Here is an 18,138-nt window from a genome sequence, read left to right on the forward strand (position 1 = left end):
TCCGTGGGATTTTCCAGGCAAGAGTACTGGAGTGGGGTGCCATTGCCTTCTCTGTTGTTTATCTTAGTACTTAACATTTTCCCCCTTTTGTTTGTAAATGTAATAGATGATATTTACTGCCAGACACTGTGCCGGATATACTTTCCTGCATCAACTGACTTACCCTAGGACAAATTAGATTATATTTTGACCTTATATTGTGTGCTCATTCAGTCGTGTCCGACTCTTTGTGACCCCATGGACTGTAGCCCACCAGGCATCTCTGTCCATGGGATTCTCCAGGCAAAAATATTAGAGTGTGTTGGGGGCCGGCGTGAGGCACTCCGCCCATGGCAAAGGTCATGAGGAAGGAGGCTCGACATACGCAAAGGCAGGATCGAGCCTCAGGAGTCCCCCTGGAAATCCTCGAGCATCTACCCCCATAACCAGAGCCTGCCTACTTTACTACTTTGTGCTCTCACCTACACCTCTGACTTTACAGGGGGCTGTCCCCCACCACCTCTTTCGGAGAAGGAGTTAACCTAGAGCTCCAGTTAATAAAACTCCTGGGCATGACAAGAGTGTTTTAACCTACAAACGCCTCTGAAGGTTCTCTAGCCTGCCTGACAGGCTTGTCTGGCCACATGTGATTGCTCACAGCCTCCCAACCGTGAGAGGCGCAAGATGCTTTAAACCTTCTAAAAACAGGTTCCTTAGAAAAGTTAGAAAGCTATTAGTATAAGTATAATGGGCTGATTAGAAATTGTATTGGTGAAGGGTTTTTTTCATTTGTTGAGCCAATGTTTGTTGCTAAGTCTCCATATCCCCTGCCCTTACACACATTAATGAATATATAGAAGAAATAAGTATTAACCTTTGATATTAATCACATTAGACCTTAGGCTAAGTAAATTCTTTCCTTAACTAAAACCCACTACACCCTCACCCTATAGGAATGTAACTTTATTTGGGTGGCGTCTGTTTTAAGAATAATCACCCTTGGAGAAATAAGTGTCCTGGTTGACTGACCGCTGTCACAAGGAGAGGGTCATAAATTGTCAGCAGGCCCCCTAGCCAGAAGATGATGTAACACCCTTAAGACCTCTGTATACATTCGTATGAAGCACCTGACTTTGATAAAAGTCAGGACTGCTGACCCCGCGTGACTTTTGCATAACATCTCAGTGTATAAAAGTAGACCATGGAAAATAAAGAATTGGGATCAGTTCCTCGAAAGACTGGTCTCCCCATGTCTCTCTCTCACTCTGGCTGAGTCTCCATCTGGAGCGCGGAACCCACCATGCTTACTAATTATGCCTGGGCTTCTAAGATCCGACCGGGGAGGCCTCAGTGTCTCCTCTCCTTCGGGAGAACGGAAGGACGCCTGCGGCCTAGGTAAGTGGTGCAAGCTTCTTGTCTTTAAGTTTTATTGGTCTCCCGCGTAAACCAAGCTACTCAGCCTCTTTTCTCCACTGAATTTTCCTACTGAGCTATCCTCATTCTATTACTCTTTATATCTTTGATGAATAAATAATTAAATAGGTCACCGACGCCGTCCCTGCTTCGAATACCCTGGATCAGCCGGGGCTGGACCCCGGCAAGAGTGGGTTGCCATTTCCTCCTCCAGGGGCTCTTCCCAACCCAGGGGTCAAACCCGAGTCTCCTGAGTCTCCTGCATTGCAGGTGGATTCTTTACCACTTGAGCCACCTGGGACAGATGGGCAAATGGAGGCTGGGAGGGTGAGCACCTTGCTGGTGTCCCCACTAGTAGAAAGTGTCAGAGCTGGAACTTGAACCCCAAACCCAGGTAGCCTGGGGCCAAAGTCAGGACCCTCCCCTCAGCTGAGTAAGTGAGTACATTCTATCTCTGAGAGATCCAAACAGTATTTTTTTAAGAATCATTTGAAAATAGTTGATATGTTTTAATTTTTCAAAATTTCCTTTAGGAACAAAATGTGTGCCTCTGTGGTTCAGATCCCATTTATATCAGTGAGAAAAGTTTCATGATTTTTGTACTTAAATGTGTGCATAGCTCTGGTAGCTATATATCAATATTTATGCTGCTGCTATTGTTTCTTTTGCTAATTATCATATTTTCCATGATGTTCTGTAATGGTAATGGTTGATTTATAGAAAAGGAATCCATTTTTGTATGCTGTCCATATATTCAGCTAACTTCGTGAATTCTTATCAGTTCTAATAGCTTCCCCTGCCCCACAGTGGATTCTCAGATTTACCTGGTTATTGATCAGCTATTTGTAAATAGTGTCTAATTCATTGGCATTTTTTAAAATATGTGCTTTTCCCCTTGTTTGAAGAGAATATTTGTAGTAGCATGATTTCCTCTTTTCCCCCTTATTTAATATAATTTATTTTTACCATGGTTTTGGGTTCACAGCAAAGTTGAGCTAAAAGTGCAGGTGGTGGTGGTTTAGTCGCTCAGTCGTGTCCAACTCTTGTGACCCCATGGACTGTAGCCTGCCAGACTCCTCTGTCCATGGGATTCTCCAGGCAAGAATACTGGAGTGGATTGCCATTTCCTTCTCCAGTGAATCTTCCCGGCCCAGGGATCGAACCCTGGTCTTCTGCACTGCAGGCAGATTGTTTACTGACTAAGCTACAAGGGAAGTCCTGAGTATTCCCTTATACCTCCTCCTCATAGGCATGGACAACCTCCCCGACTAGCAGTATCAACCAGAGTGGTCCATCTAATTGTTACTATAGGGACACATCGTCATCACCCACAGTCCATAGTTTATACTAGGGTTCATTCTTGGTGTTGTACATTTTATGCGTTTTGTGCAATGTATAATGACAAGTACCTACAATTGTTTGGGACTTCCCTGGTGGCTCAGTGCTAAAGACTCCATCTGTCAATGCAGGGGACATGAGTTTGATCCCTGGGTGGAGAAGATCCCCTGGAGAAGGAAAGGACAACTCACTCCAGAATTCTTGCCTGGGAAATCCCATGGACAGAGGAGTCTGGTGGGCTACATACTGTCCATGGGGTCGCAAAAGAGTGGGACACGACTGAGCGACTAAGCAACCAGCGCCTGCCACGACAGTATAGAAGTCTCACTGCCCTCTGTGCTTTCCTCTTCATCCACCCTCTCCCAGCACCTGGCAGCCACTGATGTTTTTAACGTCTCCATTGTTTTGACTGTTTCAGAATGTCTGCCACTGGATGCAGAGATTTGGGAGAGCCCTAAGGCCCTTAGAGATGCTGGAGTCACTCAATGGAAGAAGCCTGGATCCCTGAATGATCCCCACGTGGTCAGGGTGTGTCCTGGATAGGCCCCTGGGAGCAATCTGCTGCAGGTGATCATAATAAGTATTTAAACTGTCCATCAGGGAGGAGTATGTAATCAGTGATTCTCATTAGAAAAACGAACTCACGGGGAATATAAGGCAATTGACCTTTAATTCCACTTTATGATCATTTACAAATTCTCCACAGATGGGGCACTCCATTGTTGCCCACTTCCTGTGGGAATACTCTCACTGCCCCACCCTCAGAACTTCAGCTCATCTTGTAGCATCTCCCTTGTCCTGGCCAATCACAGAGAAATGAGATGTAATAATAATATTTAAAAATCCATTATTTTTAAAACCACTGAGATTTAAAAAAAATAAGTAAAAAGATGGGGGTATGTACGTGTTTTGGAGGTCAAGGAAGGAGATCAGAGACTCAGAAAAAACTAATGCCACCTAATCAAATAAATTACCCACCTGGTCCTTTCTCTGAGCAGTGTATTTTCCAAAAACACACAGTCTGACAACTGAATAATATTTTTTATTTATTTATTTATTTATTTTTTAATTTAATTTTATTTTTAAACTTTACATAACTGTATTAGTTTTGCCAAATATCAAAACTAATACAGTTATGTAAAGTTTAAAAATAAAATTAAATTAAAAAATATATATTATTTTTAAAAATCATTTTTAGTTGCATTTTTAACATGTAAGAATATGCAAAGTGCAGCAATTCTTAAATCCTGTTTTACTCTCTTTTCAATTTTTCTTACTTCTTTAGCCTTTACCCAAATGACTTTCTCCATGAGAATAGAATTGTTTACACTTTCCCACGTTTCTTTAGTGTCTGACTCAATAGAAGGCAGTTGAATTCACATATTTGTTTCAGTCTTTACTCTATTGCAACATCACGTGTATTACCTGTCATTAGACTCTGGAGAGTTCCAATGAACACTTGCTAGAGAATGAGACTGATATGAGCAGATAACATTACTGTATGATTTTTTATATCTATTTATTTGACTACATCAGGTCTTAGTTGCCCCCAAAGGCATATTAGTGGGATATTAGTTCCCTGACCAGGGGTCAAACCCACAACCCCTGTGTTGCAAGGCAGATTCTTAATAACTGGACCACAGGGAGGTTCCCTGCATTACTTTTAAAATAGTTTTGTTCTCTCAGATCCCCTGAAAGAGACTTAGAGTCCCCTCAACCATGCCCGGAATTGCTATAATATGTAAATATATGTGTATATATAGTAATTTTTTCCCTCTGTATGCCAATGAAATGAAGGCCAGAGAGGAGTCCTGGCTCAAACGGTTAAACATATATAGGGGATTCCAGAAATAACATCAAAAATTTTAATTAACAAGTGAATAGAGAAAACCTCTTAATTACATGAATAGATTAAAGTTATGGATAAATTCTGGTGACCTTTCTTAGTAAAACTGTAAGCAAGAAGAGGAACTAAAGAACCTCTTGATGAAGGTGAAAGAGGAGAGTGGAAAAGATGGCTTAAAACTAAACAGTACAAAAAAAACTCAGATTGTGGCATTTGGCCCCATCACTTCAGGGCAAATAGAAGGGGAAGATGTGGAAGCAGTGACAGATTTTCTCTCCTTGGGCTCCAAAATCATTGTGGACGGTAACTGTAGCCATGAAATTAAGACGATTGCTTCTTGGCAGGAAAACTATGGCAAACCTAGACAGTGTGTTAAAAGAAAAGACATTACTTTGCTGACAAAGGTCCGTCTAATCAGGGCTATATATATGGTCTTTCCAGTAGTCACATACAGTTGTGATAGCTGGACCATAAAGAAGACAGAGTGCCAAAGAATTGATGCTTTCCAGCTGTGGTGCCGGAGAAGGCGCTTGAGTCCTTGGGACAGCAAGGAGATCAAACCAGTCAATTCTAAAGGAAATCAACCCTGAATACTCACTGGAAATTCTGATGCTGAAGCTGAAGCTCCAATCCTTTGGCCACCTGATGCAAAGAGCCGACTCATTGGAAAAGACCTGGATGCTGGGAAAGATTGAAGGCAGAAGGAGAAGAGGGCAACAGAGGATGAGATGGTTGGATGGCATCACCAATGCAATGGACATGAACTTGGGCAAACCCTGGGAGATGGTGATGGACAGGGAAGCCCGGCATGCTGCAGTCCTTGGGGTCATGAAAAGTTGGACACTACTTGGTGACTGAACAGCAAACAAAGTAAGAAGGGAAGAAAACTTTTGAACCAATATAATCAGGTTTCAAAGTCAACAGCGAACATGACTTTAAAACAATGAGTGCTAAAGGTACTTCCATTAAAATCAGGGTAAAACAAAAATGACTGATATGGCCGTTAGTAGTCAAACTGACTTGTAAGTTCTAAGTGTCACATGAAAATGAGAAAAAGAGGTTGAAAACCCATCCTGTGCCCAGCAGCTGTACCGCAGATAAGTCTGTGCTGTCCAGATCTCCTAGCTGAAGTAGACTATATGGTATATTAGAAAGCAACAAGAATATAGAAAGAAATAGAAGTGGAGAGTTGGAGTGGCTTAATTAGCGGTATAGTGTAAATGCTTGACATTAAGCTTTGATTGCCAAGGCATCCATTTCAAAATCATCTGCTTATATGCAGAATCAAAAAAAAATGATACAAATGAACTTATTTATGAAAGAGAAACAGACTCACAGACTTAGAGAATGAATTTATGGTTACCAGGGAGGAAGGGCAGGGGGTAGGGATAGATTGGGAGTTTGGGATTGACACATACACATTGCTATATTTAAAGCAGATTACCAAAAAAGACCTACTGTATAGCATAGGGAACTCTGCTCAGTACTTGGAACAATGCTCAATACTAAATGGGAAAAGGACCGGAAAAACAATAGACACATGAATATGGATAACTGAATCACTTTGCTGTATGCCTGAAACTAACACAACATTGTTAATCAACTGTACTCCAACATAAAAACTTAAAATAAAATGAGAAAAGGAACAATCATGAATAACACCAAAGATGAGATAAAAAATATTTGTTTGCAGACAATGTGATTCTTTTACCAGGAGATAGAAGACATACAGAGCACTACTAGAAATATTAAAGTATAAAGATGAGCACTGCTATAAGTGGCTGGATGCATGCTCAGTATAAAAATACGACAGCTTTTATATGATGTATGACATACCCTTGAGAATTATACAGGAAAAAGATATCCCATTTACAAAAGTGACAAAATCATTAACTCCCTAAGAACAAATCCAGCAAGTGAGGTACATACGTATCTTTGGAAACCAAAATGTAAAAATGATCATCTTTCCAAAGGCTGACATGCAAATGTAAAGCACTTGAAACCTGAATCCCACTGGACTTTTATCAGGTACCGGATAAAAATTATTTTTGAATTCATATGGAAGAATACATGCCTGAAAATAACCAAGACTGGGAAAAACACTGAATGGTCAGACACTTGCTGTGTCAGATTTTAAAACTTACTAAAATGTTCACCTCAATCCAGGTTAGTGTTGGCACAGAAATGACAACTATGCTGTGAAACAAAATAATTCAAAAATAGAGCCATACACCTAGTTGTTGTTTAGTCACTAAGTCGTGTCCAACTCTTTTTTTCTGGGCTGTAGCTGCCAGACTCCTCTGTCCATGGGATTTTCCAAGCAAGAACACTGGAGTGGGTTGCTATTCCCTTCTCCAGGGGATCTTCCCAGCGCAGGGATAGAACGTTGGTCTCCTGCATTGCAGGTGGATTCTTTATCGCTGAGCCACCAGGGAAGACCCATACACCTAGGAAACTTAACATATAGCATAAACAATGTTATAATTCAGTAGTTTAAAGATTATTTATCTTTTGGTCACAGGTTGCTGAAAACCATCTGGAAGAAAGAAAAGGAGACTTGTACCTCTTACTATATTTAAAAGTTTTAACTGGAAACAGACTTACAGATACTGAAAGCAAACTTATGGTTACCAAAGGGGAAATGTTGGAGAAAGGGAAAAATCAGGAGCTTGGGATGAACATGTACACAGCACAATATATAAGATAGATAAGCAGCAAGAACCTCCTGTATAGTACAGGGAATTCTACTCAACATTCTGTGATAACCTAAATGAGGAAAGAATCTGAAAAAGAATGGATATATGCGTTTGTATAACTGAATCACTTTGCTGTACACCTGAAACTAACATTGTAAATTAACTATACTCCTGGTGGTTCAGTGGTACAGAATCTGCCTGCAATGAAGGAGGCTCAGGTTCGATCCCTGGGTCAGGAAGATCCCCTGGAGAAGGAAATGGCAACCCACTCCAGTATTCTTGCCTGGGAAATCCCATGGACAGAGGAGCCTTGTGAGCTATAGTTCATGGGGTCGTAAAAGAGTCCTACATGACTTAGTGACTAAAACAACAACAATATAAAATAAAAAATTTTTTAAATAGGGAGAAGAATTGAATAGACCTTATTCCAAAGAGGAAAGGCAGATGGCCAACAGGCACATGAAAAGATGCTCCATATTGCTAATTATCAGGGAAATATAAATCAAAACCATAACGAGATGTCACCTCACACCTGTCAGAAAGGCTGTCATCAAAAAGAGCAAATGATAAATGTTGGTGAAGATACGGAGGAAGCTTTATTGGTCAATACCTGTGTGCTAAGTAATGCCGGGATCAGAAAAAACTCCTGTAAGATCTTATGTCCGTTCAGTTCAGTTCAGTCGCTCAGTCATGTCCTACTCTTTGCAACCCCATGGACTGCAGCACGCCAGGCTTCCCTGTCCTTCACCATCTCCAGGAGCTGCTCAAACTCATATCCATCGAGTCAGTGATGCCATCCAACCATCTCATCCTCTGTCGTCTCCTTCTTTTCCTGCCTGCAATCTTTCCCAGCATCGGGATATTTTCCAACGAGTCAGTTCTTCTCATCAGGTGGCCAAAGATCTTATATATTAAGCCTTAAACCTCCAAAGCAGCAGATCTACAATGAAAGGGATATGGGGTTGGGGGGAAGATGCTAAGGCTCTGAGGACATAAATACTAGGTGGTAATGGGTGTTAATGAGGACCAAATTCACAAAGAGCAAAAGACTTACTGCCCGCTCTGTTACCAACACTGTTCACAAAGAAAGGTCATTATGGTGAGCAAAGTACAACGTTAAGCAAAGCAAATAGTCTCGGGGATCCTACAGTGACTGTGGGCTCAGCAGTTCCATGGTCCTGTGGTTATTTGGCCTCCTCCTCCATGTGCTTCTTCCAAACTTTATTAAAAAAAAAACCAACTACATGCAACCTGTCATGAAGGCCATAGCATTACTCCTTTCTTCTCAAGGGGAAAGATGGTGAAAATTTGCTATTTTCATCATCGTTAAGTGGCACCCGTGTTTGCAGATGACTTGAACCCCCCTATTTGGGTGGGACCTGTGGTGGAATTGTGACTTGCTCCCCCCAGGGTTCCCCTGCACCTGCGGGGCTGACCTACAATGAGGGGCATGTACCTCAAGGACACACCAGCTCCCCTTACTGACAATGGGACGGGCGGGAAGAGTTGTTAGCACCTGGCTCCATTCCTACAAGGCAGCTCGCCCTCTGGAATTGCTTCAGGTGACATCCGTTCCCTGGGAAGAACAGACATATTTGAACAGAGCCTCTTCTTGGTCTGGCAGGCTTGACTCCTGCAGCAAAGGAGCTTAGGAGGGAAGAAGAGTCCTTGACATTCAAATGTCTTCGAATGGTGGAAGAAATTCACTGGATTAGACCCTTGGAAATCTCATGGGCCTATGACAATTCCATAGGTGCAATGTCCCAGAGCTCATTGGCATGCAACCTGGATGTCTCTTGTGTCAATGAGAGGGCTTTTGACCACTTTTGGGTTGTTCCTTGTAATTTAGTTAGTCCTTGATTTGCTGCTAGATTCATGGATAATCTTGCCAGAGTTCTGGGATTGAGATGGGATAGTGGTTATAAGGGCTTCTGTGGTGGCTCAACGGTGAGGAATCCACCTACAACACAGGAGACGTTGTGGGTTCAATCCCTGGGTTGGGAAGATCCCCTGGAGGAGGACATGGCAACCCACTCTAGTATTCTTGCCTGGAGAATCCCATGCGCAGAGAAGCCTGGTGGGCTATAATCCATAGAGTCACAAAGAGTTGAATATTACTGAAGCAACTGAGCATGCACCCATGTGGTTATAAGCTGATTTGTAAGACTTTGCACATCTGTTGGAAAAGGTCTCCTAAGACAAGACCTTTGGTCTTAGTCTTTTTTTGGAGCATAATTCCCTCAAAGAGACTATACTCAAGCAAATGAAGTAACATATCAGCAAGGGGTGGATCTGGGTGAAGAAGTACAGGTATTCTAATGGAAATATCATTGCACCTTTTCTGTAAGTTTGAAGTTGGTGTCAAATACAAAGTTTAAAATGGTATTATTGAGGCAAAATATGAACATACTTCTGCCTTCAGGGGAAAGAAGGGTCAGGCCACCCAGGGAGAGTACGTGATATCACTGGGTTGTCGGATTATCTGCAGATGGGAGACGATGTATGAGGTCAATATGCAGCTGGATGAAGGTTCCCCAAATGCTAGGTTGTGTCCGAAAAGGCACCTGAACTGGATCCCCAGCATTAGAAAATATACAGGTAGGGTAATGTACCCAATGAGAAACTGTTACAGAAAATTCCAGAACAAACCAAGTATCTCTACTTTTCCCTTCTTTACCCCATGTACAACACAGAAAAGAAATTCAGACATTTGAGACCACTAATTTATGGCAACAGTTGGCAAACAGGTGACGGAAACATTTTCTGATGCCCAATGGCCTTTCCCATGCATCTGTCATGTGCATCTGTCTGCAGCTCACAGCCGTGGCCCGAACTCTGAGCTGCTCTAGGTGTAGGAGGGGGGCGGGCAGGTGGTCTGTGGGAGTAGGAAGGAGTGGCTGCACCACTCACCTGTTTCCCCAAGGAACCTCAGGGCATAAATCTCATGGGCTCCACAATGCATAAAAGCAAGGGAAGGAGAGATGGAATACAAGGTCTTTGAGGAGTTTGTAAGACAAGGTGCACCGGTGATCTGGGGACCAGCAGAGATATTTACAGCTTTGGTGAAGAGCAGACATTTATTTCAATTGTTGATACTTTTGAGAATATATATTTCTTTAATTATTTGACTGTTCCAGGTCCTAGCTGCAGCATGTGGGACCTTTAGTTGCGGCAAGTGGGATCTAGTTCCCTGACCAGGGATTGAACCTGGGCCCCCTGCATTGAGAGCATGGAGTCTTAGCCACTGGACCACCAGGGAAGTGTCTGTTGATACTTTTTAAATATATGATGTAAAATGTAATTGATAAATGTATCTCAATAAGCTAAATGAGACCTTTCTTACTTTATAGATGCATGGATAATGCCACTTACTGCTAAAGTAGAGCAACTCATTTTTACAGATATGAATTCTAAAAATATTTGTCATGTGAGTTTGCAGATGTGACGGGAATGAGTTTATGGTAATGACATCACTTGATTCTTTGAATTCCTCTGGGGAATTGACTAAAAACGACATAATGAACCGTCACTCAGGTTTATTTGTAATGACTTATCAACCATGACTAAATTAGGTCCTCCTTTGATTTTATTCAAAGCAAATAATCAGAAATCACTTTCTATGGAAAAAATTTTAATTTGAATATTAATATTACTCTAAAATAATATTAGTATTGCTCTAAATTATATCATAATTTATATGTTATATTAATTTAATATTAATACAAAATATTAATATTACTCTAAATTATTTTTTGGAGTCTAGAGATTGTTGCAGGGTCAGTGCTGTGTAAGATCTGATGGATGAACTGTACAGATTCTGTCTAACCATACAATACACTAGTGTAAATGTATCTGTGAGTGTCCTGATCCAGAAGTGAAGTCCTAAATGTTCCCATCACCTGTGTAGGTATTAATCTGCCTAGAGACTTAATCCTTAGAAAATCCCTGGGATTTCAGCCTCAGCCAAAAGGACAGGGGCATGAGCCAAAATTGACAAGAACATCCTGCTAACTACATGAGCCTACAGTCTCTGTGTGTCTTGGAGTAAATAATATCTGTCCGCACCCACCACCTTCCTATACCCTTGGTTCCAAGAGTTACACAATAACAGTCACTTGGACCATGACCATAAAACAATAAATCAAGTGATCTCGTCTTAACTGAGAAAAATCCAAATGGAACCAGAGCCAAATTCAGAAGCACACTTTGTTAGTATTTAGGTTAAATAAATATTTCTCACTGGCAGAGTCAAGTAGGCTCACCTTGATATTGGACTTTGGGAATGTGGTGGTTTATTTTGTTTGACTTCATATTTATAGTTTTTCCTTTTGTTACATAACTTTAATGCCTGAAATTTACTGCCAGACACTGTGCTACACATTTTCCCTGGATTAATGCATGTATCCTAAGACAAATCTTATGAGATAGGCAGTATTATGTCACACCTGTTTTACAGATGGGGAAATCGATGCTATGAGGGTGAGCACCTTGCTGGTGTCCCCACAAGTAGAAAGTGCCAGAGCTGGGCATGAAAGTTGAGCTCCTCCCGCTATTCAGTAAATGAATATATTCTAATTTGGAAAGAGCCAAACAGCACTTCAGAATTCAAAACAGTGTAAAACTGACCAGTTAAGATTCTGCGCTGGCCTGGATTGAATTTGTAGAATTATTTGAGAATAGTTGACTTCAAATGTTCTAATATTTCCTTCAGACATAAAATGTGTTCCTCTGAGGTTTTTTTGTCTTTTTAACATACTTTTTTTATATCTGTTAGTAAGGTTTCATGATTGTATCCTGAAAGTTTTGCAAATTTTCATTTACGTATATTTTGATATATTTTCTGACAGATTACCACCACCAGACTCCCCTACTGAAAGTACCACTCTGTTACTTTACCATCCACACACCAACAATGCCTGAACTAGACCTGCTGCTGCTGCTAAGTCACTTCAGTTGTGTCCGACTCTGTGCGACCCCATAGACGGCAGCCCACCAGGCTCCCCCGTCCCTGGGATTCTCCAGGCAAGAACACTGGAGTGGGCTGCCATTTCCTTCTCCAGTGCATGAAAGTGAAAAGTGAAAGTGAAGTCGCTCAGTCGTGTCCGACCCTTAGCGACCCCATGGACTGCAGCCCACCAGGCTCTATGGGATTTTCCAGGCAAGAGTACTGGAGTGGGGTGCCATTGCCTTCTCCAGACTAGACCTACTGGCTTCCAAACTGCGAGTCTAAGCAAGTTTCTTACTGTCTCCAAGTTATGTGATTCACCTGTAAGAATGGGAAGTGTAATAGCTTATAGATTTGCAACAATGATCGAACATGATAAATTATATTTGCACATTGTGTAACCAAAAGACATTGCCACTCTTTTTATGACCACTAATACTTTTAGCCACAGAAGGTTTTGCCACCCAAAGAAACTCTATGGAAGACAGCAATGGTATGCTTCTGTTTATAATCAGCTCATTGTGACTTTTATGATTCAAATTTTTTGTTTTTAAAAATAATTTTATTTGTTCTTGGCTGTGCTAGGTCTTTGTTGTTGCATGGGCCTTTCTCTAGTTGCACCACGCGGGGGCTACTCTCTGGTTGCAGTTGGTGGGATTCTCAATGCAGTGGCTTCTCTTGTTGCAGAGCATGGGCTCTAGAGAGCACAGGCTTCCATAGCTATAACACATGGGCTCAGTAGCTGTGGCTCCCGGGCTCTAGAGCACAGGCTCAATAGTCGTGGCACAGGGCTTACTTGCTCCGAGGCATGTGGGGTCTTCCCAAATCAGGGACTGAACCCATGTCTTCTGCATTAGCAGGTGGGTTCTTTACTACTGAGCCACCAGGGAAGCCCTGAGGACTCAATTTTTACTGGACATTATGTTCTTCCTCCCCCAGCCCTGGCAACCACCATTCTGCTCTCTGTTTTTCATAAATTTAACTAGTATAGATAACTTACGTAAATGGAGTCATATAGTACTTGCCTTTTGTGGCTGCCTTATTCCGCTTAGTGTACTATCTGCCCTCAAGTTTCATCCCTAGGCAGCATGTGACACCGTTTCCCTACTTCCTAAGGCTGAAAACGAGTAATATTCCATTCTATGGATCTACCGCATTGTGATGGTTCGTTCAACTGTTTATAGACAACTGTTAATAGATGATTCATTCAACATTCAGCTGTTGGGTCGAATCTACTTCTTGGCAATAGCAAATCATGCTGCTGTAAACAGGGGGAAGCAAGTATGTGCACCCTGTTTTCAATTCATTTGCATGTATACTCAGAGTTGAATTGATTGATCATAATTCTTTTTAATTTTTGAGGGACCTCCACATTATTTTCTTTAGTGAGCGTACCATTTTACATTCCCACCAAAAATGCAACTGTGTTCCGATTTCTCCACATCTTTTCTGATACTATGTTTTCTTTTCCTTCCTTCCTCCCTCCATTTCTTCCTGCCTTCCTTCTTTGCCTCCCTTCTTTTTTTTTTTTTTTATATTATCCATCATCATGGGTAGGAAAAACCCATGAGACTTTGACTTGAGATCTGAAAGCCAGCATGAAAGCACTGAGGCAAAAAAAAAAAAAAAAAAAAATCCACATGTGTTACATCTCACCCATCCATTCTGCCACCATAGTCACAGAAGGCAATGGAAATGCTCCTGACTTGGCTAGTCCTGTCTCTCCAGTCAAAACCCTTCCCCATTCCACCATGTGTAAGTTTCGGGGTAACCTGGGTAGCTGATGTCCCCCCAACAAGTCCCGCAGTTTATGCCGTCTTGTCCTCTCTTACGCTGTGCTGCCCTGAGATCCCCCCTGCAAGCACTCCTTCATGTCAAAATTCTACATATTCTTTTAAAAACATATATATATTGGCTGTGCTGGGTCTTCACTGCAGCATATGGGCTTCTCTCTAGTCCCCCAATTATATGTATATTCTTGAGTGCCACTCAAATATGTCCCCTTACACAAGCAGCCTGACTTCCCAATGCCTTTACTGAGAATTGTCTAAATCTCTCCCTGTGTTTCCACAAGGCCTCTGCTCATGACTAGGGAGAGGATGAGCCTTTGTGGGCTTCTCCACTGCTGGGACCCTGTGACTCAGAAGGTGTGACTCTCCTATTTGACAAGGAAAAGTCAAGAGGAGATCCTTTTCATCAAATTAGAGCTTAATTTGATATGAGATCTCTTGTGATATTTTTTGAAACCGAGTAGAAAAAATTAGTAGTTGGGGGGATGTTCTTAGTCTTCACACCTTTTTCTCTTGGGATACTGAAAATCACCGATGTTCTTAGTCTTCACACATTTTTCTCTTGGGATACTGAATATCACTGATTTTTTTCAGTTGTCACCAGGCTACTAACCTTTCTCCTTAAGGCATAATCTTACACTAAAGATGTACCCTAACTGAGCTAAAGCCTTGTTCATCCTTATTCATTCATTTATTCAAGGAAGATGTGCTTATCCTCTTCTCCGTTCCAAGCACCGACACCCAGGGGTTTTTGCATCCATTAACCGATTATACATTTGTGAAACTACAACCTTGGTTTTTACTACAAAGCAGAGGTGTATGGTACCTGTGAATGGGACTTTGACCAAGCCATTGTGACATTGTGGATGGCATCAAGCCCTGAGTGAAGAAGGAAGGGCTGGAAGCCAGACTTTGCCACCTGCCGTATGTCCATGTGGGCAGGGCCAACAGAGCTCTCCAGGTACAAATAGCCCTGGGCTCCCCAGGCTCCTGAGTCCAGCTCCTGATTGCTTGTCATTCACCAAGGCTGAAAACTCAAAGCAAAATAAACCATGAGGCTGTCTGTGACTGCCCTGCTGGTTACTCTGGCGCTTTGCTACTACGAGGGTGAGTATCCTTTCTAATCTGCCCAGCACCAGCCTTGGTGAGAACTTTTCCCTTGGTATTTTCACTGGGTGAACTTATCTGGGGAGTGGGGGAGCAACATATCAGAATCCAAACCTCTTCCTCTTCTTGACAGTGAGTTCCCCACAAGCCCAGGCCCCATTTGACCAATTTCCAATACATTCTAGAACTCTTACCAAAAACTCATTGCAGGCAAATTTTAAAAGCTTTCTACCCAAAGTCTCACTCCTCGTCTGTGATCTGTGTTTCAGAAGCAGTGTGACCTAGTAAGATTTGGATGTGAATCACAGCACTTTGACCTTGAACAAAATGCTTAGTCTCTCCAGATAATCCTCTTATCATTCCATTTTTCAGGGTCCAGCAAGAGTAGTTTACAACAATAAAGTGGGACTAAGTGTGTCAAGAGTCTAGATATTTAGTAGTTACCACTGTTCTTGCTCCTAGAGTTTCTTAGGTGACAGCTGCCTTTTTAACTAATAGACTCAGACTCAGAAAATGTTACAGCTGGAAGGGTTTTGGGGAGAGATTTTTACTTCAAGAAGAGTCAGTGTTCTCTGAATCTCTGAATATAAGATCTTCCAATAGGGTCTGCAAATAAGCAGCACTCAGTATTTCTACAAATGCCACTTGTTTCCTAGGAGTCTTTCCACCAATGATGGTAGAACTAGTGTGATCACAGACTTCATTTTTCTACAATTAATTCCAGCCATTTGTTCATCCATACTTTTGCTCTGCTTCATGCCCTCAATACTGGTGCAAGTCTCTTTGAGTGTTTCTCTTTTATCGAACTTTCTAAACGTCCTTCTCTTTCCCTGTGCTGCCCTTTCAAATTCCCTGCATAGTTTGATGTTTGACCAGGGGACAGATCGGAGCCTTGACAGAATACATCCCAGGCTGCCAGGTGGTTGTCAAGAGTTGGTGGGGATGGACAATCCAGACCAGGAAAAAGTGATCACTTCTGGCCTCAGCACCCTTCTGGTGGGATCAGGAATGAGCACCCATTCCCACCTCTCACCTTCTCTAGGAATTCTGTACATCACTACAGAATACAAGAGTCAATCATCACTTTGTGTATAAGCTTCAAATGTGTTCAAATTGATTAGATTTTTTTTTTAGCTACATCTGCATCCAATGATAGAAACCTATGCTTTGATTTAGTCTCAAAGTAGCATATAGTTTACATACTCTTCTCCAGGTTTATTCTTCCTCCCTTCTGTGATCGCTGGTAAGATCTGATTCTACCATTCACTTGAAAACTCAGTTCCTAGAATCTCCTCTTCCCCAGTATCCAAGACAAAATACGGTGTCACTCAACTGATAGGCAAAACTTGATTTTTTTTTTTTAAATGCAAGGAAAGTGAATTTCAGCAAAGCGAGGGAGCTTTGGAAAGTAGTGGGTATACTTTAAAAAAGGAAAAAAACTGAACTCAGGGAAACTGATTTGCAGTCCTGGCTCAGCCACTCGCTCTGAGGTCTTGAGGAAGTCACAGCCCTAGGGTCCCACACTGTCATTGGCACAATGACCAGATGAGATTGTAAAACCCTTGGGGTTGCTGCCTAGTTCTAATTCAGAGAACCACGGGGTAAAGTGACTTTCCCTACATCAATTGTATCTCTTTTCCTTCTGCTCCAGCCAATGCAATTGTCTGTCCGACGTTTACTCTGGATCTGACAAAGTTCTTCTACTTACCTGATGAACTGTACAGGCTGTCACTTGCCAAGTACAATGCACCTCCAGAAGTCGTGGCTGCCAAGATGGAAGTGAAGCAATGCACGGATAGAGTCTCAGTCAAAAACAGATTAATCATTACCAATATACTGGTAATGTCCTTCTTGCTGCACAAAGGCTTCTGCTCAGCTGCACATGCCAGGAGTGGTCAGAGGGCTGGTCCGAAGGGGGCAGCTGTCACTGCTCACTTCTAACCCTTGGCCACCGGCTGGATGGTGACATCCCACCTGCCGAGCTCCCCTAGGGAAGATTGCACAGGGCCTCTGGACATGTTCCTCCTTCTGGGGTCACTTCCCTGGGTGCCAGGTGGTCCAGAGTGTCCTGAGGAGGAGGACGTGTGCTGTCCTGGCCGCATCGTAAGGCTCAGAGCAGCAGGAGATTGTCCTACTCTCCCCTCACTCCCGCCCCGATCCTGTAACCCTGTGTCCCCTTTAGACTGAATGTGTGGGGTTCCTGGGAGATCAGAGAAAAGAATGCCTGGACTGCCCCCTCCAAACTTCATCCTCCTCCCTCCTTTGGAAACCCGAGTCCTGCCCATGATGACCACCTCACGGTTTATCTGCTTGTCTATGGAAAGGATTCTTTCCTGACTTGCGTGGTTTGTTGTGATTGTACCAGGTCTATGTCATTGACCATACACTCTGGCTTCCTGCCTCGGGCCCTCCCACTTGCCTTTGGCTGGTTGAAATTTCATCGACCACGTAGTTGTGAATGAGAGTCTGTTTTAATATAGTTAATGTGTCATCTCCAGCAGCAAGAATGATCTCTCCTTTCTTTCTTTCTTTTTCTGTTTCAGAAGAAAATACTGCTGAATTGTACTGTCACAGATGTGAAAGCTGTACTAAATCCTTCTTCTGCGTAATCACCTGATCTTCCATTGAAAATGCAGAGGTTTCAACATCTTGCTCAATAAATGATTTACCTTGCACTTCTCTGCTTGTCCTGTTATTATTCAGCTGTTTCTGGCTTTGAGTAGGGGTGGTTTTCATCATGAAGTGACCATTGGGTGTCATCACTAGTAAATTTTAGAGGCCCAATATCCAGTTAGCCACAGAAACCTGAGGTGCAGGGCTCTCAAGAAGAAATACCTGGTTATGTATCAGTCTGCATTTCTCTGCAGGTTTTCCACTCATGGTGCCATGATGAAGGGGTGTTGCTGCTGTTTAGTCTCTCAGTCTTGTCTGACTCTTTTGCGACGTCATGGACTATAGCCCACCAGGCTTCTCTGCCTGTGGGAGTTCACAGGCAAGAATACTGGAATGCATTACCATTTCCTT

General features: G+C 42.4%; 1 protein-coding gene across 2 annotated transcripts; it reads left to right on the top strand.

Moving 5' to 3' along the window:
* The first annotated feature begins 14,956 nt into the window (after positions 1 to 14,956).
* LOC102395773 (secretoglobin family 1D member) lies at positions 14,957 to 17,789 on the top strand. 2 transcript variants are annotated; one of them, XM_006043189.3, is made up of 3 exons: positions 14,957 to 15,114; positions 16,766 to 16,953; positions 17,658 to 17,789. In XM_006043189.3, the coding sequence occupies exons 1-3, from the start codon at positions 15,060 to 15,062 to the stop codon at positions 17,721 to 17,723; spliced, it is 309 nt and encodes a 102-aa protein (XP_006043251.1). In that variant the 5' UTR covers positions 14,957 to 15,059; the 3' UTR covers positions 17,724 to 17,789. The 2 variants fall into 2 exon arrangements, with proteins under 2 accessions (XP_006043251.1, XP_025142305.1); XM_025286520.2 differs by having other exon boundaries at positions 17,661 to 17,789.
* The last annotated feature ends 349 nt before the right edge of the window (positions 17,790 to 18,138 follow it).

Source organism: Bubalus bubalis, chromosome 5 (assembly GCF_019923935.1).
Source record: "Bubalus bubalis isolate 160015118507 breed Murrah chromosome 5, NDDB_SH_1, whole genome shotgun sequence".
Lineage (NCBI taxonomy): Eukaryota > Metazoa > Chordata > Mammalia > Artiodactyla > Bovidae > Bubalus > Bubalus bubalis.

Excerpts from the sequence above, each read along its gene's own strand:
- LOC102395773 (XM_006043189.3), top strand. The coding sequence starts at position 15,060 with ATGAGGCTGTCTGTGACTGCCCTGCTGGTTACTCTGGCGCTTTGCTAC. Across the intron at positions 15,115-16,765 it reads GGCGCTTTGCTACTACGAGG|CCAATGCAATTGTCTGTCCG; the intron begins GTGAGTATCCTT and ends CTTCTGCTCCAG. Across the intron at positions 16,954-17,657 it reads TAATCATTACCAATATACTG|AAGAAAATACTGCTGAATTG; the intron begins GTAATGTCCTTC and ends TTTCTGTTTCAG.